The 19,269-nt window shown below is 36.8% G+C and overlaps 1 protein-coding gene across 21 annotated transcripts in view; it reads left to right on the top strand.

Moving 5' to 3' along the window:
* NRXN1 (neurexin 1) overlaps window positions 1-19,269 on the top strand; it is a 1,129,526-nt gene that overhangs the window by 476,060 nt on the left and 634,197 nt on the right. For all 21 annotated transcript variants that reach the window (XM_053890675.1, XM_053890679.1, XM_053890684.1 and 18 more), the window contains one exon: window positions 14,817-15,255. In XM_053890675.1, coding sequence (XP_053746650.1) covers window positions 14,817-15,255 — 439 coding nt within the window. The remainder of the gene's footprint in view (window positions 1-14,816; window positions 15,256-19,269) is intronic.

The following is a 19,269-nucleotide window of genomic DNA, read 5'->3' as shown; positions in this document are numbered from 1 at the left end:
GCACTGGGCATGTTCTGCTACCTCCACAGGTTGTCCTGAGGATTAAGTGGGTAGAGTGCTTAAAACAGTGTCTAAATAAGTACTTTGTAACTGTTTGCTATCAGTATCCTTTGAGTAAAAGTGGTTTTATTAATGACTAGTACACCTTAAAAATTGAGTATATTCTAGTTATAATTTTAATTATCTCTAATGATGGCTTCCCCCCCCCCACCCCCACCCCAAATACTTCTAGTTACTGGCACTTGTTCCAATAAACTGATTTTCAACAAGTCAATTTGGGCTCTTTAATCCTAGAAAAATAATGTATTGCAGTGCAGTACAAGGCCATATAGGAGACTGAGACAAAAGTAACAATCAGTAATACTGATTCTGTCTTTACTTAAAATTTTGATATTTCGTTCATCATAGGATTTTTTGCATTGATTTAAAAAACACACTGAGATATTATTTTTCTTGAGCACTGAGTTTTTAGCATTCTCCACTCCTTCCCTATATTTTGCATCTCAGGTGAGTACCTCAGTCACTTCACCCATGTTATCCTAGTCCTGGCCCTGCTATACTGGACTTCATCTGTTGTAATGAAAAAAAAAAAAAAAAAAAAAAAAAAAAAAAAAAAATATATATATATATATATATATATATATATATATATATATCTCGAGTCTGTGATGACTCAAGGAGACTACAGCAGCCAAATGTAAATCTAGACCCCCCTGGAAACTGACCCTTAAAATGTCATTCCTATTAATGCTAATTCTCATTTTTTTTATTTTCCACTTACATGGTAATTAGAGAACCTTAGTATAAGCAATCCTTAAAATTCAAAACAAGTTTTGTATTTACTTGATAACATGGCTGGGTAATTTGGTCTTAAGAATGAAATGAGCACAAAATAAATGTGAGACCATATCAGAGTATCATAGGAAATCCATGGGAACAACAGTTATCCTGAAATCAAGGGATAAAGAGAATAGGATGGAACCTAAGGGGATTTTTTTTTAACCAGTAGTGTTAAGAGAATCACAACTAGTCAAAGGAGCCATATCATGGAAGAATAGGAAGGGCTTAAATGTGTCCTTTTACATATTGATGACAAGGTTGTAGAATTATTCCCAGGACCCATGCTGGCTAAGTAAACAGAAACTCAATCAGTATCCCATGAGATGATGACGAGCATTAACCAAAAAACACATCTATGAGTTTGTAATCAGATAAATGTTGAGTTGGATTACTTTTCTGTCATCTATTAGCTATACAATTTAGACAAGATACTTAAATTCTCTGAACCTTGGCATGGAGGTAAAAATTATGAGAAATAGGAGCATATATGTAATGTAGCTAAAAATGCATGGGGCACATAGAAGGTGCTTAATGGTTGGTTACTGGTGCTATTACAATTCATACTAATATATATCAGGCAACATACTTGCTAATCAAGGACGATTAGGAGCAAGTGGGTATAGATGGACAAACCCAGTGAACCGCCTGATAGGGTAGTGGTTTAGTCCTGAGCAGGATACTGACAGCCAAGCCATTAGGCCTAAAGAAGAGAACACTTGTGTCCATTTAGCCACCTGAGGGGTGGCCAACCTATCATCAGATTAGCATTTATGTGCTGTTGAGCCCAGTGTCTTAATATGCAAGAAAATGACCCAAACAGATAGGAACCTAGGGAGCCAGCCAGGCCTCTGATCACCCAAGATTCAGGCAGCCTCCAATAAGCCAGTAGAGAGTGAGAACTAGGCTAATTCTGGAAATTGCTCTTCCAGAGAGGGAAAGGGGGTGGTACATGAGCTGGCAGAGCGTACAGAACTGCAGGAAGGAGCTGATGACAGTGATACCTGGAGGAGATGACTGCAGCAGGCCTTCCTTCCACACAAGACTGGATAGTCACCTGGCAACAGCAAGTAGGCTCATGCTGCCCATCCTACATTACGAAATATACATCCTTATCTTTATTTTCTCAAACTTCTGTTTAATTTTTTTTAAAAAAATTTAATGTTCATTTATTTTTGAGAGAGAGACAGAACAGAGGGAGAAGGAGACACAGAATCCAATACAGGCTCCAGGCTCCCAGCTGACAGCACAGAACCCTTCGCGAGGCTCAAACCCATGAGCCGCGAGATCATGACCTGAGCCAAAGTCGGACGCTTAACCAACTGAGTCTCCCAGGAGCCCCCAAACTTGTGTTTAATTTTAAAAAATCTCTGATCCTCTGAGTAGTACTTATTTTGTAGTCCTCCTGGGTAAAAAAAAAAAAAAAAAAAAGATAATAATGATAATAATAATGATATAAAATAACCAAAAAAATGTTTTAACAGATTTGGGACTTTTCAAAGCCTACATAACATTTCAGAGCATTTTTTTTTCTTCCCAGTCCTCAAAGGAAGCACACCTGGTAACTGATGCTTATACAATATCTAAGTTCCTGGCCAATCCATTTAAAAAATATAGCCATCTGGATATTTGGTCTAGGATATTTAGTCACTGCTGCTGCAGCATTAAAAAAAATTACTCTTTCTTACTTGAAATGAATAAACTGATCATATCTTTCCATAACATAAAAATAGATTTAGACTCATCTCTATAAGGAAGAAACACAAGAAATTACATAAGACTCCATGATCTTTTTCTTAGCAGCTAATTGAGTATCCCAAGCAATTAAGAAATTTAACCATATTGTCATCCTCCAAAGCCCCTGAGTGGCTCAGTTGGTTCAGTGTTGAACTCTTGATTTCAGCTCAGGCCATGATGTCACCATTCATGAGTTTGAGCCCAGCATTGGGCTCTGCGCTGACAGCATAGAGCCTGCTTGGAATTTTCTCTCTCTCCCTCCCTCTCTCCCTTTCTGCCCCCTCCTCCAAATAAATAAACATTAAAAAAAAATAAAGGAAGGGATTTCATTCCTATTTCTCAACTGAAATTGTCCAGCATTCTCTTCAGTTCCATTCAGGCCACCTGAGATACCTGGATCCAGCATTCGTTTAATCCTAGACACCACAGTCAGTTTTCCTTGCATCGTGTGTGAGTTTGGTCTTTGCATTTTTTATTTTAGTGAATTTTCCTTGGCAAAGACCCTGCTTCTGCCTGGGAGCTGATTGAGCTTCCGTAGAGCCAATATGTTTCTCAGTTCTCCAATTTAAATTCTGCCAAGAATCTCCTAACGTGTGCCATGAGAAATTCAACTGCACATAAAACCCCATTCATTAAATAAACAGTTAACTAAGCAACCCTTGGCAAAAGGCACAACCCATCTGACATTTGAAGCACTAGGGACCTTCCAAAGGAAATAATTAAAGAATGCATTAAGAAGAAATACCCCAGTGCCGAGCAGCCATAATTGAAAAGTAACAGTTCACAACCTGGAGTTTCTATGCTTTTGGGGGGTCTTTGAAATTAGAAATGAAGAAGAGTTGTGCACTCCCAGTATTTCAACAAATCTAGGAAAGGATACATACTGACCCACTCTTAATGCAATCTAAATAAAACAGCTATTTGCATCAGGCCGTAGTTCTATCAACTCAGTGTGATTATAGAGGCCATCTCATTATTCCTTTGCTGAATTCAAAATTACAAAGTATTCCTTAATGAATACTTTTTGTTTAGTAGACTAAATCTTTCAAAATGTAAAGTTCATGGAGATAAGAAACCAAGTTATGAAATTTGGGAAGCAATCAGGTAAACATGAGGATTTGAGGGTGATTAATTACTTCAAAGTATGCTTTTAGAGAAGCAGCCACTTATTTATTTAAATGACCAGCATTCCTGTCTTATACATTTAAGATCATAATAATAACAATAACAGCTACTCTTTACTCAGTGCCCAAGACCAAGCACCTAGTACTGTATTGCTTAAATAATACTATAACATAAATGTTAACCTCATTTGAAAAAGGGGAGAAACTACTTCAGAGAAACTAGAGAACTTCCCCAGGGCAGTGTAGTTAAGTATCAGAGCAGGAATTCAAACCTAAGGCTGTTTGAATCTGTATTCACATCTATATGTATGTATCATACAAAGCATTGCCTTCAGATAATATTAAAATTACAGGGCATATTTATACACAACTTCTTAGTAACAAGTCTAGTTTGAAAAATAGTTTTATTGTGAGTGTGAAAAACAGCAGCATTAGCTGTCTTAAATATCAGCTTCCCTTGTTTCCTTTGTGGGTGCTCAGGGAGTCGTGTGATTAAGAAGGAAAGGCTGGCCAGCCAGGGCAAGAGAGGGGACTGATAAACAATTTGATAATCAGATCTTGAAATCTCAAGTCAATAAGGTTTAATAGAGTTGTATGGCTTTTATTGCTGCAGGAAACTTAATTATCATAAAAACAGCCCTATGGAAAGAAAACAAACAAGATATACAGTTTATTTCCCAGTCTGGAGACAGGCATTCAGATTCTGTCTTGTCCACTACTTACTAGCCTGACACTAGCTGTGTGTCCTCAGGCAAGTGGCCTGGCCTGTTGAAGAGAGCCATAATAAAGTGGACCACACTTTGCTTTCTCCTGTGCTGAGAGTCATGTAGCCTGTCCTCCAAATCTCTCCAATGGACTGGCCACCCACTCCTGGCATTTTACTGCAAGAAACTCCATCAGGCCTTGTGATTATTGAATTGGAATTAGTGTGTTTATAGTTGCATTTTTCCCTGATTTTATTTTTCTCTACAATTGTATATCTATCTTCCAACTAATAAATAATATGCTTTTCTTGGGCCAGATTCTCTGATGTGTTAAAATCGAAATTATTATAATCACTTATGGATGATAACTTTACAAATAATTATAATAATAGGAATGTAATTCTAAGCAAGATGTAATTTCCTTTTGCTATTCAGAAGTCTCTTTAAGTGAGTTTGAATGAATAATTTGCCACCAGCTTTAGCGGTCTATATTTTGGAAAGCTAAATCAGAGCAACTACAATAGTTCTGCTCTATATATTTATCTTATCTATACAGGAAACAAAACTATATGATATGATATATAAACGTCATTAGAATAATTAATGTAAATGGCTTAGTAGGACAGACCTAACATATATTAGAACACACTATAAAGACATGATAATTAAATGAAGTGGAGATTGACAAGAAAGGAAGGAAGGAAGGAAGAAAGAAAGAAAGAGAAAGAAAGAAAGAAAAAGAAAGAAAGAAAGAAAGAAAGAAAGAAAGAAAGAAAGAAAGAAAGAAAACTAATGAACAATAGAATGCTCAGGAACAGAACCTTGTACAGTATATCTAAGAATTTAAAAATGTGGCAGGTCTTACAAATCAATAAAAAAAAAGAGAAATTATTCAAGAAATGTGCTGGCTTAAATAAGTTAACTATCTGGGCAGGGGGACTCAATTTGGATCTTCATCTCAAAAAAGAAGAAAAATACTTTCAAAAAGATTAAAAAGTTATACACCCTCACAAGCACATATAAAATTAAGTAACAAATATTGTATGTAATAATATGTTTATCAAATCTCTCTTGGGGGAGGACTTCCTAAGCCAAAAAGTAATGAACACAATCAAAAAGTAATAGTAGAATCTGGGGCACCTGGGTGGCTCAGTCAGTTGAACATACAGACTCTTGATTTTGGCTCTGGTCATCCTGATCCGAGTCACGGGATCAAGCCCCACTTTGGGTTCCATGCTGAGCATGAAGCCTGCTTGGGATTCTTTCTCTCTCTCTCTCTCTCTCTCTCTCTCTCTCTCTCTCTTCCTCTCTGCCCATCTCGTCCCTCCCCACTCTCTCTGTCTCTAAATTAAAAAAAAAAAAAAAAAAGGCAACAGTAGAATCGAATGTTAGAACTTTGGCATATCTAAAATAGCATACAGCATGTTATGGTAAATCAAAGTAAAAAGGACCAACTGTATCGTATATGGTATTTTAAATATATACATATATCCATCCTTACCATGAACATACATGTACTGGATGGTATATTATATACGAATAGCTACCCCTTTAGAAAAATATGAAATTAGATAATGAGAAAGCTTTGCTGAGCTCATGCAAAAGAACATGAATTGGTTCATCCGGACATAACATTTGATGCCAATGCCACTATTTTTGTTATTATCAGTTCAAAGATAATCATCCTTGGTTCATGGGAATATAGGTTCCCTTAAAAAAAACAATAAAGTGGCCTCTTTTCCTTCATTGAGGCTAGCAGAGGCTTTAAAAAGTTTTGGGATAAAGTGGGCATGCATTGTCTTTTGCCAGTTTGGAATAGAAGCTTTAAACCCTCATTTATGATGTTACATTCTGCAAGATCATGAAAGGCTGATGCTGAAAATATCTTCGTCACTTGGTTGCAAAATAGCAGTAAACATTGCAAGTTTATTGTTTCTAGTTAACTTTTCCAGTGTCTTTTAAAACGCCATTAGTAGGGGAAATAACTGTAAGAATATTTCCCCTCAGGACTTTTATTTTTATATTTGAGTGCCAGCTTATTGCGAAGCTATCACGGTTTTAAAGATAGAATTGCCTTTAAATCCGTTACAGTTCCCTTTCTGCCATGTTGCGGAAAAGACGGCAGCTCTTCATTTGTAATTGCTCAAGGGCCTCTCATATCCGATGCCTCCGGTAGAGACGGCCCATCGTTCCATTTGTTTGTTTTTTAACACAGTCAAAAAGGAACAAAACACTGAATTCCTCGATACTTGTTCATGATCAGAGCTTGCTGCCAACTGAGACACGGTCCCTTAGCTTATCTGAAGAACCTCAGTTTCCTCATCTGAAAATAGGAGGATTGATCTAGTTTTCAGCTTTTACTTTTTAACTTGGCATCTCAGCTCTCATGTAATTGAAATAGTGGTTCCTTTTTCCATTTTTCCCCCCCAAAGACATTGCTGAATTACTAAATCTTTAATGGGAGAAAAAGAAACATTCCTATTTAGTAGAACTCAAGTTCTTTTGCCACACACCCATATGCCACTGAAAGCTTCATTAAATAGAGCTGTTAACCCCGGGACAACACAGTCTTTTGCTCCCATGGCTAACTTGTACAGATGGTGCCCAAGGTTGTGTAAATAACTTTAGGCAGTTCACCGAGGATAGAATAAAGGAAGGGGAAAGCAAGAGGGTATTGTCTTTTGCTTTTCAAAGCTTCTTTTCATGAATCAGATGTAGTTGATCATGTTTAATTGAAAGTAAGCAAAAAGATTTCTTTCTCTACATTGCTTAAATAAAATATTGTTATTTTTAGTCCTTTCCAACTTTCAACTAATTTTTGGTTTGAAATTAATGAGTCACATGCCTTTATTGAGAAATGATGTTATTGTCATCTGTTTTTACATTCCCCAATTAGTTTATTTATTTAGGTAGGGGGAAAATTTCAATTTAGTTGAAAATTTTATCTGCACATAATCTCTGAATAGGATTAGATTATGGGGGGAAAACACCAACTCTGCCCTCCCCACCCCCAAATGAGAACTTTCTTATCTTTCAAAATTTCTTATGTAACTCTTCTAAATCAAATTTCCTGAATGCTAAGTATTGTTTAAAACTTTTTTTTATTGTTTATTTATTTTTGAGAGAGAGAGAGAGAACAGAGTGCTTGCAGGGAAAGAGCAGAGAGAGAGGGAGACACAGAATCTGAAGCAGGCTCCAGGCTCTGAGCTGTCAGCACAGAGCCTGATGCGGGGCTTGAACTCATGAGCTGTGAGATCATGACTTGAACTGAAGACAGACACTTAACCGACTGAGCCATCCAGGTGCCCCTCTTGGTATTGTTTTTAAAGTGATATTGGGCTACTCTGAACAGAGCATGTGCATTTCCTGTCTGCTACTTCTTCTCTGACTCACGCCCTGCAGCTGGACGCACAGCTGCCTCAACTGCGCATATTCACATTATAAATGGACACTTCTGTGGTGGGACATTCTCAGAAAAGCTCAAATCCTATTAGTCCCTTAGTCAGTTAAGTTCAACAAACTGGTTTTTTTTTTTCTTCATCTTTTTATTCCAAGCACGTTCTGTGCTAGGCTCTCAGTGTAAGAAAGTGAACAGCATAGGAAACTTGATCTTGGGTAAAAGGACGATAATGAGTGCAGTGATTTTTTCTAAAAAAAGTGACCACTTTGCCTCTACTCCACTCTTACAATTGTGTCTTCATGGTGGCAGGAACATTGGAGAAAATCTGTTTAATTTTCTACTTTCTTTAATAATCAAATAAATCTTTTTTTTTCTTTTGGCTGCAGCGTTTCCTTTGGAATAAACCAAGCTTATAAATGCTGATATTTGCTTTTAGGCCAAGACATTTTTTTATTCCAAATGAGTAAGACCATCTGTGTGTTTTAGCCAAGAACTCTCTAATTTTTGGAATTATTATATGCTATTAGTGTATGTATATTAACATTTTGGTGTGTATATGATATATGTATGTGTTATCTACTTATCTATCTAGAGATGTACTATATATTCTAATATATATGTATATTTTTCTGGACATTAATATTAGTCTGACATATTACATATAAGCACGTTTATATTAGGTAATGTATAAGCTGTGTGTGTGTGTTCACATATAGTTCACACATTACTGATAAATATACCAATATCAAACATTTGTGAGAAAATAAACTGGTTTATTCTCATACTTTAATTCTAATATTTTATTATATATATCCTAGTATTATATATATCCAAAAAGGCATACCTGTTGAAAAACTACACTATAGTTCTAGAAACAGAAGTAAGCCCCATTACTTAAACTGGATTTGAAGAGACATTTTATTTTATTTATTTTTTTTAGTTTTTTAACGTTTATTTATTTTTGAGACAGAGAGAGACAGAGCATGAACAGGGGAGGAGCAGAGAGAGAGGGAGACACAGAATCTGAAACAGGCTCCAGGCTCTGAGCTGTCAGCACAGAGCCCGACATGGGGCTCGAACTCACGGACCGTGAGATCATGACCTGAGCCGAAGTCGGATGATTAACTGACCAAGCCACCAGGCGCCCCTGAAGAGTCATTTTAATCAATAGCCACACAAAAACACACTCTTGCTCAGTTGTGATCTTTGATTCATTTAGAGATATTTTAGGGGCGCCTGGGTGTCTCAGTCGGTTAGGTGTCCGACTTTGGCTCAGGTCATGATCTCATGGTTGACAAGTTTGAGCCCCGCGTCGGGCTCTGTGCTGACAGCTCAGAGCCTGGAGCCTGCTTCAGATTCTGTGTCTCCCTCTCTCTCTGCCCCTCCCTGGCTCATGCTCTGTCTCTCTCTGTCTCAAAAATAAATAAAAAGGTTAACAAAATTTTTAGAGATATTTTAATGAGGACAAATGGAAGGAAAAATACTGTCATGTAACTCATAGCAAGATCTTCCTTTTGCATGGTGGCAAATAGCTGTTTGATTGTGAATCTCCTGCTTAGCAACTGCTATCAAAACCATAAGTGGAATTACAAGTGAAAACTGTAAATGAAATTTCCTGCGAGACAAACACAGAGTTTGAAGTTAACATCGTTAGCTTTTCACAGTATTTGGCATGAGCATGATAAAAGACATTCAGCGAGTTCTGTGCCTCCATATATTTATTGATAAAATAGGATAATGTTTTCTATTTCTTAGGATGCTTGTGAGGAGTAAACACATTATACGTATAAATTTCTTACGACAGGGTCTGACAGAAGATAAGTACTCAATAAATCTTAGCTGATTCTTGTTGTGGTGACGGTGGTGTTTTTTGTTGATATCAGATGCCACAGAAGTTCTCTCAGGAGTGAAAATAAAAGCCCCAGGCTCCCTAGCTTCCTATGTATTTTTCTAGCTAAGAAACCTTATCTATAGACCAAGCCTTCAAACTGCAATATAAGTATCAGGATACAAAAAGAAGCCCTAGTCTGCTTTGATCTCTTTGATCCTTCTGGTTGCAGTCCTGTTAATTACTTGAAAACAGCAGTCAGCTACTATGTGCCCTGTTAGCTGTTACCTTTGTTACAGCTCCGTTCATTCGCTCTCAGAATAATAATATTGGTATTTATGATAATAACAACATGAACAAGAGCAGCCAGCTGATAGTCACTTGGGCACTTACTCTGTGCCAGGCCCTGTTTTTAGCACTTCCATTGAAATATAATTTATTTTTTACAATGACCCTAATGTGGTAGATATGATTATTCCATTTTACAGATTAAACTGAGTCTCTGTGGGATTGAAGGACTTGTGCAAGGTCACAGGATTGCAAGTGGGTGAGCTGCAGTTCTCTTGGAAATCGTGAGAACCAAATTCTTGGCCCTTCTTTGTTACTATTCTCAAGAATGGAAGAGAATCCAAGCTCAGATTAGAATAAGCCATTCAAGTTCTCAGGGAGGTCACAACTGAGTCTACATCCCTGCATCACTCCTTGATTTTAAGCTCGGTACCCATTTCATCACCCTGTATGTATACTCTCTAGTTAAGACACGAACTGACTTGATCAGTGCATGTTAATTAATTCAAGAGCCTCATGAAAATTTCTAAGCTGAAACGTTTATTTGTAACAACAAAAAGTCATTGTGTGAGTAGCAAATGTGTTCCTACTGATCTGCTTATTTCACACACTGCCACTTCCTGTGGAAGGGCCTTATCTATCAGCCACCAGTTCTCCAGGACCATCTGTACAAACCTTAGATACATATGATGCTTGATGTGTGTCTGTGTACCTAAAGATGTAGGTGCATATTCCCTTTACCTAACGGATTAGTGTCTCAGTATATCCCCGAATAGAGAGCAATATCCTGACATCAAAACCACAACTGGAAAAATGCTAGAAAAAGAGAAGGAACAATAGAACATCTTTTACCTTTGTCCCAAATCACATAGATTGACAGGGGGTGGCGGGGGTGGGGGGGTGGAGGCTCAAGGATTTATAGACATGACGTGTTTTTTCCTTTTTAGATATATATGTTTTATATATAAAATTAAGAAACTGAGAGATAGAGAGGATAGGCAACTGAACTTAGATACTAGCTTTGTGATTAAGCCAAGTCTATACCCAGACTCTCAAACTTACTATTATTTTTTTTATTTTTTAGCCTATTTACTTCCCTTTTTAAAAAAGATTGATATCAAGATCAAATAAAATACTCAATGACAGCTTACCTCAAAATCCAAACCTAGGGATATAAAAATACAAACATATTGCTCCTATTTTTGCATATTTAAGTGTGAGGGACATTTTTAAAATTTTAACAAATGTTGAAAGGAAAAGGTCATCATATCAAAATGTGGAAATTATATGGCAGCTAAATAAATAAATAAATAACAAAAAACCTAGTGTTTCTTATGTTTTTATCCCTGTGGGATTTATGATATGAGCCCATGAAGCAGAGAAATGAAATGCAACATTTTGAATTACTTTTCAAAAAAAAAAAAAAAGAAAAATCAATATCCTCAAAGAAATCTTGATTTTATGAACTGATCCAAATGAATGTGCAATAATATTATCTAATTGTCAGGACGTTAGAGTATATCGATATTTTTTGAAAGTTGTAACTATTAAATAAATTACAACTTTTGACATAAATTAAAAAGATATATGAATAATTATAAATGATTGAGAGCCATATTATCTCAGAAAGAAGCAAAAAATAGCTTACACATGAATTTTTGGAAAATTTGGAGTGCTTGCAGTCTACTTATTATTATAATTGAACTACATTCAGGTCATTTTAAGACTAAGCCTAACTTTCAAAAAGTAGGGTGATTATGGAATCTGGGTCAGATGAAGGAGCAGTGTAGTTTTGAGAGCTATCAGCCTGCCTATCCAAAATTGCTTTTCTGTCTTCTGGAGTTGCCTTTCAAAGAATACAAAATAGGAAGGGGAAAAAAAAAAAAAAAAGAAAACATCATTTTGCTTCTCGTCAAGATACTTCTTCCAGGAAAATGATTCTACCTCTGGAGAATTTTAACTCGGGTGTTTTTCATTCAAAAAGTAATTTAAACCCTACAATATGATTTTGAAGGTGAAGTTTTCCAATACATAAACCAGCTTACCATTTATAAGTGAACATGCACAGAAGTTTCCACATTTTCTGGAGAAATAAGCTCAAAATAGCAGCGAGTGTGTGAGACTGGTCTGCAATACCATATTCTGCTTTACTTAACTGCATTTGTAAGTATTGTTAATGATAGTCTATAATCTGGGACTAAGTTTAAAAAGTGAAGGAAGAATTTTATTCAATTCTTAGAAACTATTAAGTGTCTACTTTGTGCCAGGTACTAATCTTGGTGCTTGGCTATGGTGAGCAAGGACCCTGTCTGCACAAAGCATAGATTGTGGTGGAGATCCATCATCTTTTTGGTGGGGTAGGGAGGAGTTGGAGGAGGTGTGTGTGTGTGCATGGCTAACCCTAAGTTATGTGATCATGGGAATCCCTGCTTTTCTTCTCCATCTTCTCGAACCTCCCTTTCCCCGGGGTATCCAATTCACTCATGAGATTGTAAATCACTTACTGAAATCTGTAGCTAGAATTGCCCCAACCCCACATCCTTCAGTTTTTCGTAGCTGATTTTGGACTCATGAGGCAGTATGTGCATTCATATACCTACTTACGTCAGAAACACCCAACTCTGTGGCAGTGGTTCTATTTCATGGGCAATGTGTTAGCATAGGTCAACCTTATCATCTGCATCAATTGGGTCAGAAAATATTATACTCGTTCCTGATCACTACCTTTGTTAAGGGAATCTCCAGATAATAAAATATAAATCACCAGGAAACGTGAAAAAAATACAGGCTTGGATAGCTTGAAAGTCATGGTGAGAGGTTATAAAACTTGGGACTGTCATCCATGGAAATCATTTTCTCCACTTCTAAAGATCCCCAAAGAAAGACAATCTTGAATCAACTTTCCCAAGGCTTAATAGCTCTTTCTCTCTTCAAGAAAGTATATTGAAGAATTAATCTAATTTGTTTTTGTTATTGCTTAAGTCCATTTTCTCTTCTTTTGTGGTCAATCTACACTTATTGAACAGTTACACATATTTTCTCAAAGAATAATTTGGTATGTTATTCTTTATAATAATCCTCCTTCAAGATAAAGGTAAACCGAAATGGGACTAGCATTGGAAAGATGCGGCTTATTTGGTAGGCACAAATCAGGTATAAAATACCAATTATATGTTTGTGCCAAATTTCTTTTTCATTCTAAGTTTATTTGAGAGGGTCGGGGGAGAGGGAGAGAGAGAGTCCCAAGCAGGCTCCACCTGTCAGAGCCCAATGTGGGGCTCGAACTCACAAACCTGAGCAGAAATCAAGAGTCAGATGCTTAACCCACCGAGCCACCCAAGCGTCCCAAGTATGTGCTTAATTTCTAAACATTTCCTTATAATAGATTAATTTACCACCATTATTTCTGTGTCTACAAGATGATGGTATTTATTATCATGCAGTTTGATGTAGTTGATATTTATTGAAATCTTACAATGTGCCTGGCATTGGATGATTGCCTTTATGTAGATTCTCTCACTTGCATACATTTTCTTCTTTAACCATCACAATCATCCTGTAAGATGCTATCTCCCTAAAAGGGAGAAAAGTAAGGCTTGGGGAGATCATGCAGTTAGGTAATGCTTGAGCTAGCATTTGAACTCAGTCTGATACCAAGGCCTACACTCTTACTCTGAAAAATAAAGTATCCATTAACACACTATATCAGGAAATTCATTAGCGACACTAACCATTGGCTCAGTTTAGTTTTGCCACAGGTTTGCTATATTGACCTGTTAACTTTATAGCACTAATCAGACACAGGCTGTCTTATTTTTTCTATTATATAAATATAAATGAATTTAGAACTTGTCAGTATTGGCTGCTATGAATTCTTGAATGGCTTCTTAAAATAATTTAGATAGTTAACTGGACATAGATAGCCAATTTACTCTTAAGTCAGTGTGACGTGTATTTTGGAAATGTAATTATGCTTAGTATGCATTTTATAGAGAAAGGGTATGGATCTCTCTTTATCTTAATGTCAGAATGGCTCCGAGTTTGTTAAGGTGATGTGATAGCAGATGCCTGATATTGTGAATCCTACCAGTGGATTTGTCCAGTGTACCATTTGGAGTCCAAAAAGCCATAAGAACTATCAGCAAGCAGTCAGAAAGAACCACGCAGCCCATTGAGATGAAGTGCCTTGGGAAATGAGAGTTAGGACAAACTTTGCTCTACATTTGTATACTTTAAAGTGAAACGGAACACATGTAATACAGGTTGAATGGATTTAGAGCAAACATAACATTTCCAGAGTTACCTAACATTATTCAAACAGTTGTTAATATAGGCCACAGGGAAAAAGAGAGCTTCTGCATTTTAGTTGTATTTAATGATTTTTCTGAGAAAATTCAGTATGTTTTCTGCCTCAATTTATTGTGATTATCTTACAAAGTTTATACGCATTGTGACTATGTAGACCATAGAAGAATTCCTGTATTTTAGGGGACCGTTACACAAAGTAATTTCAAATACTTTAATGGTGGGAAAACTGAAAAACCTTTATATTTAATAAATGAATTATCATAAGAAAAGCAATTGTCTTGTAAGTTTGACTCTATACACGCTTGAAATAATGAAAGCTGTATACAAATCCATTCAAATTATTTGAATGAACTGCAGCCAGTTTGTATGTGTATGTACACACATTATTTGAATGAAATTAGATTGGAATGGTTACTGTTTAATGAGTTGATACTTGATTTTTATTTGGCTGAGAAAACTATCTCACATATCAAAATGCACTAAACATTATGTTACATGTGTTACAAACGTGTTGAAAGTCACTTAACTGAAGACAAGTTCTGCATATGAAAAGATGGGCCTGGTTTCTCACTGCTATCCTCTGCCCACAGGTTGTATATAAAAATAATGATGTAAGACTGGAATTATCTCGTCTTGCCAAACAAGGAGACCCTAAGATGAAGATCCATGGAGTGGTAGCATTTAAATGTGAGAATGTTGCAACTTTGGACCCAATCACCTTTGAAACCCCAGAGTCTTTCATCTCTTTGCCTAAATGGAACGCAAAGAAAACAGGCTCCATATCATTTGATTTCCGTACAACAGAGCCAAATGGCCTCATCTTATTTAGCCATGGCAAGCCAAGACACCAAAAAGATGCCAAGCACCCTCAGATGATAAAGGTTGACTTCTTTGCTATTGAGATGCTGGATGGCCATCTCTACCTCCTCCTGGACATGGGGTCAGGTACAATAAAAATCAAAGCCCTACAGAAGAAGGTGAATGATGGAGAATGGTATCATGTGGACTTCCAGAGAGATGGACGGTCAGGTAATTTATCATTTCTTCTAACCTGTTTATCTGCTGGAACATGCTATTTACCCCTTGCCACTCCAAAGGAATTAAAACCAAGATATATTAAGATTTCCTGCATTTCTGTCTTTAGGGTAAAGGAAATTTTCTGTTTTTATTTCTGTTTCATATCATATAAGAACCAGAAGGAGCTAATTAATCATTACAGTTGGGCATCAAACCCCAAATGCTCAAATGGCTTCTGGAATCACTTCTCAAATGAACATTTATTGAATAATCAAGTGCCAAATCTTGCAAGACATTTTATCTTGAATTTGAAAATGACAAAATTCAGGGTTCCTGTATTATCAATTATTGCTTATATCATTGGATGTTTGGAGGTGCCTGAAGTGGCAAATACAAAATATGAAAAAAAGAAAATTCAGCAATCCACATATAAATTCCTTAGTGTAATTTTTAGTCCTTATTTTAACTTTTGTCTAAGTTGGGTCTGTGGTATCAAAAACACTTTAATCAATGCAGTAGGATTTCAAGAACACTGGCAAAACTCTGTTGACTTCCAAATAGCTTCCCTTTCTAATGTTTGAATTGAACCAATAGGGATTCTTTCCTCTGGCTTCCTTCTCTGAACTTTTTTCCTGGAAGTGTGCGTGTGTGTGTGTGTGTGTGTGTGTGTATGCACATGCCTGTTGGGGGGAGGGAGGTGTGCATGCGCACACACACACACACACACACACACGTGGTTGGGGAAAGGAGGGAGTGTTGTAGGGAAGGCCTGAAGAAATAACATTTACTTACTCTGAAACTGGAGAGTGGATTATGAGGCTTAAGGAATTGACTACCATTAGGTTTGTGAGGGCAAGGATCACCTAGGCAGAGGAAACCGCATTGGTGGAAATCCAGAAAGAGACAGGGAGAGGGGGAGAGAGAGGGAGAAGGGAAGAAGCAACTTATTTTAGGTGCACAACTATATTATTTCTTTTACTTTCTTCACCCTATGCTCCCATGCTCTGATTGTTCTTATCACTTACAAATCAAATAAGCTTCTTATAATAGAAGAAACTCTCGGGGCGCCTGGGTGGCTCAGTCGGTTAACCATCTGACTTGGACTCAGGTCATGATCTCACGGTTGGTGGGTTCCAGCCCCATGGCCGGTTCTGTGCTGACAGCTCAGAGCCTGGAGCGTGCTTCAAATTCTGTGACTCCCCCTCTCTCTGCCCCTCCACTGCTCCTGCTCTGTGTTTCTCTGTCTCTCAAAAAATAAATAAATGTTAAAAAAAAAGTTTAAGAAGAGGAAGAAGACAACGCTCCTCTCTTCCCTTCCCGCACTTCCTTATTTGCTTATATACCATACCATCTACTCTGGATTTTCCACTGAATGTAAGCTTGACGAAGGCATTTCTTGTGAGTCTGAATTTCTTCCTTTATAAAACGTATTGGGAAGGGCCCAGTATTGACTGACTCCTAAACTCAATGAAGCAGGATTAACAGTGATAGGACCTAGGATTCTATACTTTTGCAAAGCTTTCCAAGGAACTTAATGATCAGTTGGGTATGGGAACCACAGTCCAGAGGACACTTGGTGCTTCTTTGAGATTCGTAATCTGTGATCATCATCCTATTTTAGGAGGGCTGTGCTGCAGCCCTGTGGTGAGTGCTCCTTTCACAGACTCCCTTGTCGCTTAATTACTCCCAGTCTCCCTGCAGCAGAACTGTGTCCTGTTTCACTCTTAGTCATGCCTCGTTTTCCTGTGTATCTATCAAGAAGAATGTGGCAGACTTCCTAGAATATATATATGTTATATATTATATTATATATATTACATATATAACCCAATAAAATAAAGGGAATGAATGAGAATTGAGAAGGAGGTGTTGGTGAGGGTGGAAAATTGAAAGAAGGTCAGAACCCATTGCTCTGATCCTCAAATTATCTCAGAGACTATTTCTGATTCATCCCTCTCAGGAAATTTGGTCTCCCTCCACATGGAAGATTAGTTACCATCCTGTGCTATCTGTGCTTATTTTATCATTTCTCTACAGTGTCTTAAATGACTGTGAGGAGACAACTCTTTTTTCTTTTTCCTACTGTACTATACTGATTCCATTAGAAAGTAGATTCCTTTTTTTTTTTTTTGTCTGTTTGTTTTTTTTCTGATTTAAGTTGAGTGGACACTGATGGGAATACAGAAATACAGCAATAGAGTACCTCCTTTTCACGTCCTCCAGCCTGTCTTATTTCTACCAAAGTTAGCAGTTGACTGGCTACTTGGAACTTTCAAACCAAAGTCTTTTCAACGTTTTTTTTTGTTTGTTTTTTTTGGTTTTTTTTGGGACAGAGAGAGACAGAGCATGAACGGGGGAGGGTCAGAGAGAGAGGGAGACACAGAATCGGAAACAGGCTCCAGGCTCCGAGCCATCAGCCCGGAGCCTGACGCGGGGCTCGAACTCACGGACCGCGAGATCGTGACCTGGCTGAAGTCAGACGCTTAACCGACTGTGCCACCCAGGCGCCCCTTCAAACCGAAGTCTTAAAAAGAGGATTGGAGCATTGACTAATCTTGTGCCTTGAAATATTAACTTGTGGATAATATAGTTTGACTTAAAATATACCTATAATAAAATTTTTAAATTACTCTCAAATATTTACATATATAAAGGACTATGTATATATACACACACACACATATGCATATATAAGAAAGTATAAAGGAAAATAAATCCAGTCATTATTCATTTGATAATCATAATTTATGCTAGTCTTAGGTGATGATGTAGTCTAGTTTCCCAAGTTCTTTGGATGACCTATTACAATAAGGATCAGTTAAATACCTTAATCCTGAAGCCAAATAAAATTTACCTTTTTTTTTCCTGTTTAAGTTCTTTAATTCTTCCAAATTGCCTATGGTTTATTAACTGCCCTGTTTGTCCCCGCATTGCGAAAGGTCAAATGCAGAGAATATTTGTGTTAATTTGGAAAGTTCAATACTGTATGGGAGGAAGAGACATGCCTGAAGAGGTGTAATTTACATTAAGGAAGAAAATAAAACACCAGATTCTTGTTGAAATCCAAAGGAAAGATAAAGTTAGTATGCTTGGTGATGTTTGGATGGTAAAGTACTTTTATGTGATTACTATTTCAGATTAGTGAATTGAGACAAACGCTACAAAAACCAAAGCTTGTTCGCTAAACCAAGTTCTGCCCTTTAGTGAGTGGAAAAAAAGAAAGTCCATTTTATGTTGGCCTAGCTCAAGGGAGTTTAATGCAATGTTAATAACTGCAGCTGTTAATATTTTATATATAGTATTTTAATTAAGTTCTATATTTGCACACTGCATTGGTTTGGTATAAAGCAGCCTTTTAAAAATTGAGTGAATAGCTCTATGAGCTTTTATTTTACTTAAAGGATATTTCTGAATCAGGTTGGTGAAATACTAAGATTTATAGTTCAGTTGAAACTAATAAACTTACAATTTCAAGAAATAATTCATTTTATTCATTTTTCACACCAGTTATATTCAGCGGCTATACAAAAATTAATTCTTAATATAATGTGGGTAAACAAGGCTTCTACAACAAGAGGTCAGTGTGGTCCGCTTTCTGACTCATGGATGATGAAATTTGCTTGGGATACTCTTTAGCTGAATATATAAAAATATTTAATGAGCCATTTTCTCTGTTATTAAAGTAGAGGGAGCTTAGGGCTGAGAATTATTCTTTCTACCATTGATCATAATAAGGTTAGTAGGAATAAAGCCATGGCTATTAATTGGATGCCAGTAACTCTTGGTTACCTTCGTCAGAGGAAGGGTTAAAACAGACTGAATTTTTAATATTCCCCGAACACTTTATAAAGTAAACTTATGTATGAATGAGAATGTCTTATTCCTGGTCCTGGTACTTTCTTTTGCAATAGTAATTGTTTACTAAATATTTGGTATAAGAAAAAATAATAAAAATGTGTGAGTGGCTCAGTGCCAAACCACCCCTCATATTCTAAAACAAGTAGTATCATCTTTATACTTGAAAAG

Source organism: Panthera pardus, unplaced genomic scaffold (assembly GCF_024362965.1).
Source record: "Panthera pardus isolate Hobbes unplaced genomic scaffold, ASM2436296v1 HiC_scaffold_25, whole genome shotgun sequence".
In the NCBI taxonomy this organism is placed as follows: Eukaryota; Metazoa; Chordata; class Mammalia; order Carnivora; family Felidae; genus Panthera; species Panthera pardus.
This window is presented reverse-complemented; position numbering and strand designations above follow the sequence as displayed.